This window comes from Malaclemys terrapin, chromosome 7, assembly GCF_027887155.1.
Source record: "Malaclemys terrapin pileata isolate rMalTer1 chromosome 7, rMalTer1.hap1, whole genome shotgun sequence".
In the NCBI taxonomy this organism is placed as follows: Eukaryota; Metazoa; Chordata; order Testudines; family Emydidae; genus Malaclemys; species Malaclemys terrapin.
Window position 1 is genome coordinate 116,321,930 of NC_071511.1, and position 12,478 is coordinate 116,334,407.

Consider the following 12,478-nt stretch of genomic DNA (forward strand, 5'->3'; position numbering starts at 1 on the left):
GGGTTGAGTGGTGGTATTTTTACATTAGTTCGGGTCTTGTCCAAGCTAGATTTCTCTATAGTGACTGGAGGACTTGTGAAATAATATCACAAATGCAACTCAGAGGGGCAAGGGATATTTAGTATGTTCCTAAAACTTGTTTTTGGCATCACTTTAGCCTCAATGTCTAACAGGACATCTTCACTGAAGATTCAGCATCGTGCCCCTTCCATTTAAAGTGTGATTGCATGCAATACACATGACCTACTCAGGGGTAGGGACGGGGAGGACAGTGATGTTCTCCATAAAAGGCAAGAAAGAGCAGGCATGACATTATTCATATTTCTATGGTAGAAAACAAAACAAAAAAATCCCAAACTCTCAGGCTGCCTTTTTGTATACAAAACAAACAAAAATAAAATAAAGTAGTGCAACCCCATTTAAAAAAAAAAATCTTTTTGAGGTGTCCTTTAACATTGTGGCTTAGATGCCAGTCTCCTGTTGGGATTCTCCTGAACATTTGTATGTTGTAACCTTAAATCTAGTTTTGTAGAACTGAAAAAAATCACAAATTGTATTTAATCTGGTGTTATAAGAAAAACAGCACGGGCAAAGAACGTTCCTTAATGCCGAGATCCAATTCCTGGAGGCAGGGAGAAGGAAACCAATACTCTGTTGCAGAAGTGTCATGTTATAATTCTCTCAGCACCCTTTTAGACTCTAAAACAGTCTGACAATTAACCATGTATTAACACATCTAATCATTCATTAACCTTCTATAAACTATTTATAAATCAAACCTTTGTAGAAAATGTGATCAGAATAGAAAAGTGACTTCTCCTGTGAGAAAGCAAAGGTGTTTCTATTAAATATACCTCTTAAGAGCAAGTTTTTTCATCCCCTTTATATCAAAGAAGAAAGAAGTTATCAATTTGGGACAGGATGATATAGTGCCGTGACTTTTCTCCATAGACGTTAACTGGAATTTGGAAACTCTTGACTAATCTACTGGATGGAAGGAAAGCTGTCTGCTTTGAAAAATCATAATTCACTGTTAGATTTTTGCTTTAGTTGGGATTAGAATGAAATGAAATACTTGACCATGTAATAGTCAGTGACCTAAAATTAGGTCTATCCTAATGAAGAGAACAGCTGATGTCTTAACTCGGTTATTGTGGAGGATTGTTATGGTAATACCTGGGTCTAAAAGAATTGTCAAATACCATATGAACGTGTGGCAACAAATCACTTAGGTAGGATTTAGATGTATTTGTGGTAGCAAAAAAAGCATGAAAAGATTAGGGGTTTTTTATTTACTGGGGATGCATTTATGTAGTTACTAATATTTCCCGAAAGTTTGTGAAGAAGTTTTGTTACCCATTGATTACAAAGTAATGTGACAACATGGATTATACTGACATGGCAGGCAAAGTATTGAATTGATATAAATCAGAATATCCCTGTTCCTAATACAGGTTCTCTGCTTCCATAAGGAGAAAGTATGAAAACATTCCTGTAGAAAATTCAAGCTAGTTAACTGGGAAAGACTGGCAAAAGTAGTAGCTTATGGGGCTAATTCTGCAAGTTGCTAAATGCCTCCTGCAAAATTCAGAGTGGTTTCACTTCATACTGACTTTAGATCAAGCCCTATGACTTCACACAAGTTTTCAAATAGATCTTCTCATGCTATGCTTTTTATTAATGGCTATTGATGGGTACTCAACCAGCTAGCAGTTGACATCTTCATTACAAATGAAAATTAAAGAAAAATGCACCACACCATAGTCCCCAAAGACTCTAAAGTTAAGCCCAATACATTGGTTAGAATTGAATTGAGCTACAAAATTTGGATCCAGATTTTTTTGAACCCACCCTTCCAGACTTCACAAGACACTCAGATCTGGGATTTTGGCATAGTCTTTATAAAGAATAGGGGTCAGTTGCAAAACTTGAATCTGAATTCAGATTCTAAATCTCCCCAAAGTTTGGGATATCCCGTTCTAAGGTTTTGGTTTAGACATGTGCACGCAAACCTTGCTGTGCTGTGGCCTACATAATAGGCAAGGCTAGTCTTGGGAGCTAGGCTAGGGGTCATGGAGAATGCACTGGATTCATCTTATCTTCTAGGCATCCTCCACCATGTTTCTTATGGAGCCCCTGCGGTGCTTTGAAACCGGTAGATCACTTTGGCAGGGGGAGGCAGCCACTTGAACTCTGATGGGGTGAATCCCCCATCAAGGTCGACTTAGTATTGTATTGTATTACTGTTATGAAATGGGATTTTCAAATTCATATAGCATTCAGACTCCTATATTTACTAGTCGTTATCAGGAATATGATACTCCTGAGGGCATTCTGTGCCAAAAAATTAAAAATTCTGTGCTCAATATTTTAAAATTCTGCAAGTTTTATTTGTCAATAAATTTAAATGCAGAGGCTCCAGCATGGCAGTGGGGAGCACAGACCACTGGCTGCCCTCTGCGCCAGGCGCACCAGGTGTGGGGCAGGCAGGCTCAACCAGACAGGATCTAAGTGTGGGGGGGCTCAGTGTGGGAGATCCAGGTGTGGAGTGAGAGGATTCTGTGTGGGACAATCTGGATGCAGGCAGCATAGTGGGGAGTCTAGGTGTGGGAGGATCTGGATGCACAGAGGCTCTTGGGGGGGGTGGGGGGGAGAGGAGTCCAAATGCAGGTGCAATGGGACTCTGCAGGGGTTTCCAGGCAAAAGTGGTTGGGGCTCAGTGGAGGGGTCTGGGTGTGGGGGCTCAGGGGGGTGGGGCTCGTCAAGGTTGGGGTTTGAGTGCAGGGAGCTCAGTGGGGGGTGGTCTGGGTGCACGGGGTTGAGGGTACAGTGCGGTGGGGTTTGAATATGGAGGGCTAAGGGGGTTCTGGGTGTACGGGGTGAGGCTTGGCAGGGGTGTCTGGGTATGGGAGGTCTGGATGCGTGGGGGTTGGGCAGAGTGGGGAGCAGCTCCGCGTACAGTGACCCGTCCCCCCGCAGCTGAGGAGTGATGGGGGCAGGAAGCAGGGGAGGATGCTGAGCTTCCTGCAGTTGGGGGAGGTTTTGGGGGTGGGTCTGACACAGGCCCAGCCGCTCCTTGCAGGGGAAGAGGAAGTCCCAACTTCTGCCTCCGGCTCAGCTGTGACTAGCAGCTGATCCCGGCTCAGGGTAAGAGCCACTGGCTGGGGTGCCCCAAACTTGCAGTGATTTACCTCTCCACCGGCTGCTCCGGGTGCCTGAAATGATGTACTTGTTGAGCTAGGGAGTGGTGCGGGACTGCTCTGTCAGCTTCTCTTTGCTTCCCTATTAGAAAATCATTTTTCTGCAGGAAAGCAAAGAAATTTGTGACACAGAATTGCCCCAGCAGTAATATGGTTGGGGTCACTAACAGCTTGGAGATAAGAAATATCTTTCAGATGATGTTACATATATGAAATGGCTTGGAGTTTGAAAGCCATTTCATATCTGTGATAAATATTTAGTATTTTCACAGTTGATGTATTTAAGCTCAAGTCACCCCTAAAACATACACTTGTTTTGGTAGAGATGAACAAGAAATCGACACCTTGAAGGAAGAACTGGACAGTCTGAACTCTCTGATTACTGATCTCCAAAAGGACATTGAAGGCAGTCGGAAAAGAGAATCTGAGCTGCTTGTATTCACTGAAAAACTAACTAGTAAGAATGCACAGCTGCAGTCTGAAACCAACTTCTTACAGTCCCAGCTCGATAAGCTTACCTACAATGAAAGAGAGTTACAGAGTCAGCTGGAACATGTGAGACAGACTAAAGATGATCTGGTGAGTACGACTGCAGATGGATTTTGTACTAATAGGTTATCTGATCAGGACTGAATTAATGCAAAGGCTCGAAGGTCTGTGCCGAGGCTCCAGCTCCTGCAGTGTCATAGTGAGTGCAGAATTTCAGCTTTCGTTTAAAAAGTTAGTTTCTAGACCTTGTGGTTGCGCATAAAAGCTTGGAAATGTGATCTGAATGTAACCAAAAACTTGTGCCTGAGCCTGCAGACTCCATAGAACCATAGCTCTGATGTGTGAACTGCCCTATATGTGTCAATGGAAGACCCCTGTTCTTGGAGAAGGGACCCTGCTGCTTCTCTTGCCTTTCTAGGAGGCAAGAGTTGACTTCAGCCCTCGTCATTTAGGTAGATGAAGGATGGGGTCTCAGCACAGAAGTAGGGCAGTGGGGGGTGGAGTCATAGCAGGGGGCCAATGTCACAGCACGCCTAGAGCCCTGGACTGCCATAATCCAGTTTTTATACCCAGCAGGATTTAATTTACATATGAAACTGACTTCTGCAAATCCATTCATGTTTAAAGAACTTGTTTGTCATAGGGAAGACTAGAATTATTTTAGGCTCCTCCCATTGTCCAGAGGTACTCCTGTAATATTTAACAGTGTAATTTAAATAGCCCCACTTTGACTTCAATAGGACTACTCACTTGTGTAAGCATTTGCAGGATTGCAGCTTGATTTTGTGTATCAAGTGTGCCACAACTGGAGGTCCTTTCGTAAAATGACTTTAAAATCAACCTGGAGCAGCCTTTGTGCTTGTATCTGCTTTCTCCCATCAATTGTAAGAATAATTTTGTGGCTATAATAAAAATTATTACTAATAGCCTCCTCATGATGATTCCATTACACTGTGTTCAGATAGGTTGTTTTCACATATATTTTGAAAAGTTACAAACTGGATTATTTTTGAAGCTTAAATCTTATTCTGTACTGTGCTAAATTCTGGAATAAGTAGTACACCCTGGTTACTGCCTTGGGCTATCCCGCACTGGTGGTATTGGGCTTAATTAATGGTTCATAAAACGCTGTGAGATTCTCAGATGAAGGGCAGGTGCAAAGCGGTGGTGATGTTGATGTTAAGCATATGGTTATGTCTAGTGACTTTAGATGTTGTTTTTTATTGTAAATTTAGGCAAACAAACTGCAAAAGGAGGAAGAGCTACGCAAACATGAAGTCCAGACCCTGCAGACAGAGTTGGCTTCTCAACAGAAAGTACAAACAGCACTGAACACCCAAGTAGATGAATTAAAAGACGAGTTAGTTACTCAAAAGCGTAAACATGTGGCAAATCTTAAAGACCTCACCAAGCAACTTCAGCAAGGTTGAAACTTTTTTCCCCCCTCAGATCTAGTCCTGTGTCCACTAGAGTAGTTGTTCTCAATCAGGTGTCCGGGGGCACCCTGGGGGACCGCAAGGAGGTTTCAGGGGGTCTGCCAATCAGGGCCAGTGTTAGACTCGCTGGAGCCCAGGGCAGAAAGCTGAAGCACCACCTCATGGGTCTGGAGCCCAGGATCCCGAGTCCTGCCACCCAGAGCTGAAGACGAAGCGTGAGCAACTTAGCTTTGCAGGGCCCCCTGTGGCGTGCGACCCCAGGCAATTGTCTTGCTTGCTACTTCCTAATGCCAGCCCTGGCTTTTATATGCAGAAAACTAGTTGTTGTTCGTATAGCATGTTGGGGTGGGAGGCTCAGAAAGAAAAAGATTGAGAACCCCTGCGCTAGAGTGTACTAACATAGTCCTCACTCCCAGCCTACACTGTTAGAGAAGGATTCCTGCTTGCATCCGTATATTCTCTTAGGGTGCAATCCTTGCAGGCCTTCTTTGTATCAAATAGGAGACTTGTGGATGGAGGGCTTGCCGGATTGGGCCATTAATTGAATCTCATAAGCACTAAATTGCTTGATTAAAATGTAAAAGTACTGGAAGGGATCTACACATTCTTGGTATTCAGCTAAAAGGATATTCTATGAAGTCAAATGGCATGTGACAATTGAGACTTCATCCATGGTAACCAGATACATGTGATTCCTGATCACTACACAGAAGGCTATTCAAGACGCATCAGAAGCTTTCTAAATGCCTTCTGTAGCCAGAATTGTCGGTGGTGGCATTTGTTATTTAATTTTAAGGAAGTGCTTTATCTTTTTTTATATATATATAAAAATTAAATGCATACAGAGACTGATTATTAATTTTGTAGTTTCGGGAAGTTAACATTTATAATTCAAAAGTGCACGTGCTCTGAATTTAGAGTGCAGTTTGGCTTAATGAGGTGTTTGGAATTTATGTGAAAACATAACTGTTGTGTACTATTCATATATTGGGAGAGGAAGTTCTGTTTACCTTCTTAGACAGGTATGAACACATGTGCTCATACTTCTTCTCCCAGCACTATTCAACATCTGGGCACAGACACTGCTGTCGGTTCCCAGTAGTGATAGCAGTCACGGAATAACTGATTTCCAGAGAGCAGAGCTGTTACACGTCACTCATTAGCTATTTAAATAGCATGCCATATCAATACTAAAGCATGGCTTAAATATTAGTCTCAAGACAACCCAGCACATGGAGTTACCTCTTCACTTGAGGACTGGTCCAAAGCACATGGACTTCAATGGGCATTAGACCAAGCACTTAGTGATGTTCATATGGTTTGTTAATCACTAGTATTCTCACATGTATGATTTGGCAATTAAAGAAAACTGTCTCAGTTCCTGGTGGATTGGGGTGGTATGTATGTGTGGGTTCCATTTCCTTAAGATTTTTTCCCCCCATTTTGGTAACCCTCCCCATATTTTCTTGTTAGCACGAAGGAAATTGGATCATATTGAAAATGGCGGCTGTGATAAAGAAGTTAGCAGTATGGGGAGTCGTTCCAGCTCATCAGGTAACATAACAAATAACAATTCTGCCTTCACTGTTCAGTTTTCAATAACTCAAACTTATTTTACTGGCATGGATTTAGGGTGTGTGTTTTTTTTTTTTTTTTTTTTTTTTTTTTTTTAAATAGTTATTGGTTATTTCTGTGGGTTATGTACTTCTGAACAATGTTCTTGTTAACACTTCAACAAAACTTTCTCCTGTCCTATTCCATATTCTCTTATGGAATATTGTCAGCCTTGGTGGCAGAAGTCCTGGGGTCCATTTTCGTTTGCTATCCCCCTTTTCTTTGAGTCTCGAGATACATAGACCTAATAACTGCAGTGCTTGCCCATATGAGTAATCCTTAACTGAAAGTCAATTTATGTACAACTGAGAGAAAGGAGTATCTTTCTCATGTTGCAAAGTCTGGGGAATTCATTGAGGTTCAAGAACTTAATATAGATATAGGGGTTTCAGGTTTAATAATGGCACTTGTTAATGTAGTTGAAGCCATGTGTTCTTATTACAGACAGTCTAGTGTTTTTTTTTTTTTTTTTTACTCCTATCTTTTTGAACTTGTTGCTTTTAGGTTCAGAGGTACCTTAGATGACACTTTTAAATGTAGCCAAAGGCAAAACAAAAATCAGTAGTTGCCTCCATTATTGTTTAATTAATTGCACTAATTGACAATTGGCACTGTGTAAATGGTAAATCAATTGGCATATTTACAGGCATCAGTGTGCTTGTGTAAAATTTATTCCTTTATTGTTCTACCATGAAGAAAAATGATTTTTTTTTCTGCAGTATCATTGGCATTTATTTACCTGATCAATATCATATAGTTTTAAATTAGGTTAATTATATCAGAGTTGATGTATCTTTAGTCCATAAGGTTGTGTTTGAGATATGTAGCCCTTTCTTTTCCCTTCATAATCTCTCTCTACCCCGTCACTTTTAAAGTTGCTTCCAGAGCTTCTCGGTACTTTTCCTGCCATCAACCTGAAAGGGGTTCACCCTGCAGCACTCTTGTATTTAATAGTTTCACTGGTCTATACACGGTTTTTTGGTAAAGGTTTAACTATGTCCGTTTAGAACACACTACGATTAAGCTGATCCAAGTCGCTAGTGTGGGCAGAGTTATATCAGTATAAAGGTTCTTGTACAGAAATAGGCTATAGGTGGATGGAAGCACCTTTATTCCAGTAAAGCTGTGTTCACACTGAGGGGTTTACCATTGTCTGAACCTGTACAGTGAAAATGGTACTGTTAGCTATGTGTAGCCACTCCATGAGTAGCTAAACGAGATCAACATTTTATTAAGAAAATATTTGGGCACAGGCTGGAGCTATTGATTTTGTGATCAGATGGAATAGTGTACTTAGCAACTGTGTATGTTCTATAAACATGTGACTGTTTGGTAGGGTCCCTTAACGCTCGAAGCAGCAACGAAGATCGCTCGCCTGAGAATACTGGATCTTCAGGAGCTGTGGATAGCTTCCCAGAAGTGGACAAGGCTGTCCTGATTGAGAGAATAGTAAGACTACAGAAGGCTCATGCTCGGAAAAATGAAAAGATGGAATTCATGGAAGATCACATTAAGCAACTGGTGGAGGAAATCAGGAAAAAAACCAAGTACGTATGACATTTGGATCACTTAGTCTACTGCCCTGCACCAGAACACTCTGACTCTTCCATAACACACAAAATTAACTTGAGATAGAAAAATGTTAAATGATAAAACAACTGCAACCACAGCAGACCTCAGATTTTTATTTTCACCTTATTTTCTGTGAACAGCTACTAGACTACGCAACATCAAATGGAAGGCCCTGGATCTGTGGCTTAGTCCCATTTGCTCCTTGAAATTGATGCCTAGTGTAATAAAATATCTGAGCCAAAGCCTGTCCATCTTTAGTATACGATATAAGATTTCTCTTCTCCATGCTGTGCAGGCTACAGGCTCTCCTGTCACTTAACCAGCGGCTAGGTTCCTTTCTAAGGTCTGCTCGTTCAGTATAGCTGGGGGTCATGGGGAGGAAGAAGTTGGAGTATACGCTCCTTTTTTGAAGGAATGTTTGCTATTAAATCTAACCATTATCACATGCACTCATCTATTATGGTGATGCCATCTCATGAGATGGTGTCTCATAAAAGAGCATAGCTTGTGAGCTCCCTGGGGTAGGGACCGTCTGTAGTGCTAGTACCGTGCCTTGTAACACAGGGCCTTGATCCCTCACTGGGTTCCTTAGGCACCACTACAATAGAAATGCTAAACAAGCTGTCTCATTCAGACTGTAACAAAGCCAAACAATTAATAATACATTTGGCACTTCAAAAACATACTAAAATCAAGTAATGTGTTTGGTGTCTCATGTATAAAAACACAGGCTGTTCTGAAAAGCAGCCATGGTTTAAAAGTGACTAATTTGAAAAAAAACTTTCAGAAACCTAATGCAATTTTCAAACTCTCAGTAATTCCTGCCTTTCATGTAAATTGAATCAGCACAGATTCATTCTGAGCAAGATGGACAGTGCTCACCCAATAAGCAGCTATTCAGTATTTTATTTTATTCTCGCTGTTCAGTGAGTGACCCTGCGCCTTATTTACTGCACACTATTCAAACCCTGCTCTGAAGACACAATTGTTAATTTCCTCATGAGCTTTTCTAAGGGGCTTATCCCTACAGTAGCTGAATACTTCATAAGCGCCAGTGTATTTTTACAATATCCCTGTGAGAAGAAGGGATATTATCCCCCTTTTACAGATGGGAATTGAGGCACAGAGAGTAAGGTTGAAAGTGCCTACCGGTCTTAATGTCCAATTTGAAAAGCCAGGCCCGAGTGTTTGAGTACTTAGCATTATATAGCACTTTATACATTCAAAACACAGCTACTAGTGACTTCAGTTGCAGCGATGAGTGCTCAACATTTCTGCAAATCAACTTCAAAGGTCTCACATAGAGCGTCCAGGAAATGAGGAACACACAATTAGTAACCATCTGTGAAAATTGTGATTAAATGATTTGCCCACCATCACAGAAGAACTCTGTGGCAGAGGTAGGGATAGAATCCAGTTATCCAGGATAGAATTCAGCTGCCTTACCTATGACACCATTCTTTATCTTCCTGTCATCCCTTGCCTCATTCACTGCACACCTTCCAACTTCACCAGATGAGGCAGGGGTCTCCTTAACTTCACAGCTCTTACTCATCTCCAGAACAGCTCCGTCCTGTGCACACAATGAGGCAGGGGACTGTGGAAAAGTTTTGTGATCATGTAATTAAAAACATTATAATGCATAGGCAGAACGGGGTTGAATTAAATTTGCACAGCTTGCAACTTTTTGGGATTTGTGCTTTTGAGTCACTCAGATGCTTAGCAGAAAAATTGAAGGGTGGGATTTTGCAAACAAAACTGACAGAACCTTTTCTGGAAATACTTTGGATTCTGGTCAAACCACATAACAAGGTTCTGTCTCCAAGAACTGTTACAGTTGCAATTCACACCCTTTTATTATTTATTTGTTTTTCTCTAGCATCTGGTTGTCCCATTCACGGACCAGGACCTCATTGTGCTAGGTGCTGTACAAATACAAAAACAAAGATGGCACCTTCCCCAAGGAGCTTAGTCCTTTGCTAAAGTTGTGGCCTTCAATACTGGGGTTGTTTTTTGTCACTAAGTGTACTCTTACGGTGAAATACCAACCCCACTGAAGTCAGTGGGAGCTTTGTTATTGACTTCAGTGGGGTTGGGATTTCACCCTGGGTCTTTCCTTATGGGTGGACCCTGGAAATCTTTATTTTGGGTGATGTTTGCTGTTAATGTGTGAAAAAGGAGCTGAATCTGTGTGGGGCAAGAAATGGCTTCAGCCATCTCCCCATCTGATTACACCCTTTTAAGTCTTGGAGTTTTGTATCCTGTTCTTGCTCTTGAGATCATGCATGTGAAGATCTATTTTGTTGTAACCCAAATATAGTATAAATACCTCCCACAAAGAATCCTGTACCATAACTCAACACCTGCAGTTTCACTCTGATTTCTCTTCTTTTTCCCAGAATTATTCAGAGTTACGTTTTGCGGGAAGAAGCTGGCACGCTGTCCTCAGAAGCCTCGGACTTTAACAAAGTCCATTTGAGCAGGCGCGGTGGCATCATGGCATCCCTGTATACATCGCATCCTGCAGACAGTGGGCTCACGTTAGAACTCTCTCTGGAGATAAATAGAAAGCTACAGGCTGTGCTAGAGGATACTTTATTAAAAAATATTACACTGAAAGTGAGTACCCGTGATAGCCTTTCATTCTAGGAGTCACATTTTTTTGCTCTTCACAAATAAATACTGGCCTGAATACAATTACCAAAGAAGAGGTCTCTTTAGAGATTAAGTCACTATGGTTTGTCTTGTAATATTTTTGCTCTCACTGAGTGCTATCGATATGGTCAAGAGACACATGTTCTGATTTCTGTACAGGTTGGAAGTGTGTGTGTGGTGTATTTCTTAAAATGGGGATGATTCTCCTACCATAGGCTCATGACTAACAATTAGTAAGGAATGTATTTATAAGCTGCTCTCTGATTCCCTGTCTGTATCTTTCTATATTTATTAGTTTTGAATTAAAGCAGCGTAAGTTTTCAGCATGCTCAGTAGAATCCTAAAATATATAAGCAAGCTACTCTCCTTTAGAGCATCACATTCACTATTAATGCATGGAGAGAAGGGTTGTGCCCCCACCTTTTCACTGCCAAGTGAGCATGCTATTTTCAGGTTGCAATCTACTCATATTGATGGCAAGTGGTAATTTAAATTCAATATTGTATGTTGCATCTACTGATGTTCCCCTCTTGTTGCCCCTCCTCTTTTCTTCAAAGGAAAACCTGCAGACACTAGGAACAGAAATAGAACGGCTTATTAAGCACCAGCATGAATTGGAACAGAGGATGAAGAAAGTGTAAAACTATGGAACAGTCAGAACAAAGAAACAGGTGCTGCAGACTGTCATTTTGAAGTTTCTCCTGTAAACTGAGTGTCAACCAATGGCAGAGCCTAATCCTGCAAACCTTTAACCACACCAATTGTCCTTCCGGACATGAGAGGCTCTGTAGGATCAAGTGTGAAGTTTGTTTTGCCTCAGCCATTGATGAACTTTACTATAGGCTACATTCTTAGAACTCTTCTCTGAAATTAAGGCATCCAGAGGCTTTGCAGTGTGCACTGCATGTAGAGTCCATTTCAGTGAGATTTTAATTTCTGCACTGTGCAATTAAGCAGCCTGCTAATGATAAAGCTTGTGGGGGGGGGGAACCAAATTGATTTGCTGTGGAACATATCAAGTGATATTGAGCTTCCAGGGCTTTCAGAATCTTCTTCCCTACTCTATAAGTGTTTGATATATTAAAGTTGATCAAGCAATTAACATATGCATGGGAAAGGGGCTTTATAATTAACTTTTGTAAAAATAATTAAGGACATGATGCATATTTTACCATTGGACAAAAGCTTAATGGCTTCCCTGGAAACGTAATCTGAATTGACTTTTTTTGGGGGGGGGGGGGGGGGGAGAAGGGGGTGGGTAAACTAGCAAGAAATTAGAATGAGAAACTTCTGCTGTTGATACTAGGCATTTTCAGTTCTATCAGACTGTATCAACTCACCAAGTTTTTCATAAAACCCAGATCTCGAGACATATGAATCTGAATAACTGAACTCAGGTAGATTTTGTAAAATAAGTTTGATTTTTTCAATATAAATTAACATAATTTTTAAAGTATGAGTTAAGTTGTCCATTATTTATATACGTACTCCCTTATTCCAAGATATTCCAAT

General features: G+C 41.1%; 1 protein-coding gene across 3 annotated transcripts in view; it reads left to right on the forward strand.

Moving 5' to 3' along the window:
• Positions 1 to 12,187, forward strand: part of CCDC186 (coiled-coil domain containing 186) — a 53,575-nt gene extending 41,388 nt beyond the window's left edge. For all 3 annotated transcript variants that reach the window (XM_054036063.1, XM_054036064.1, XM_054036065.1), the window contains 6 exons: positions 3,524 to 3,779; positions 4,925 to 5,114; positions 6,599 to 6,679; positions 8,076 to 8,286; positions 10,711 to 10,930; positions 11,524 to 12,187. In XM_054036063.1, the coding sequence (XP_053892038.1) occupies positions 3,524 to 3,779; positions 4,925 to 5,114; positions 6,599 to 6,679; positions 8,076 to 8,286; positions 10,711 to 10,930; positions 11,524 to 11,607 (1,042 nt within the window). In that variant the 3' untranslated portion in view covers positions 11,608 to 12,187. The remainder of the gene's footprint in view (positions 1 to 3,523; positions 3,780 to 4,924; positions 5,115 to 6,598; positions 6,680 to 8,075; positions 8,287 to 10,710; positions 10,931 to 11,523) is intronic.
• Positions 12,188 to 12,478: the final 291 nt, after the last annotated feature.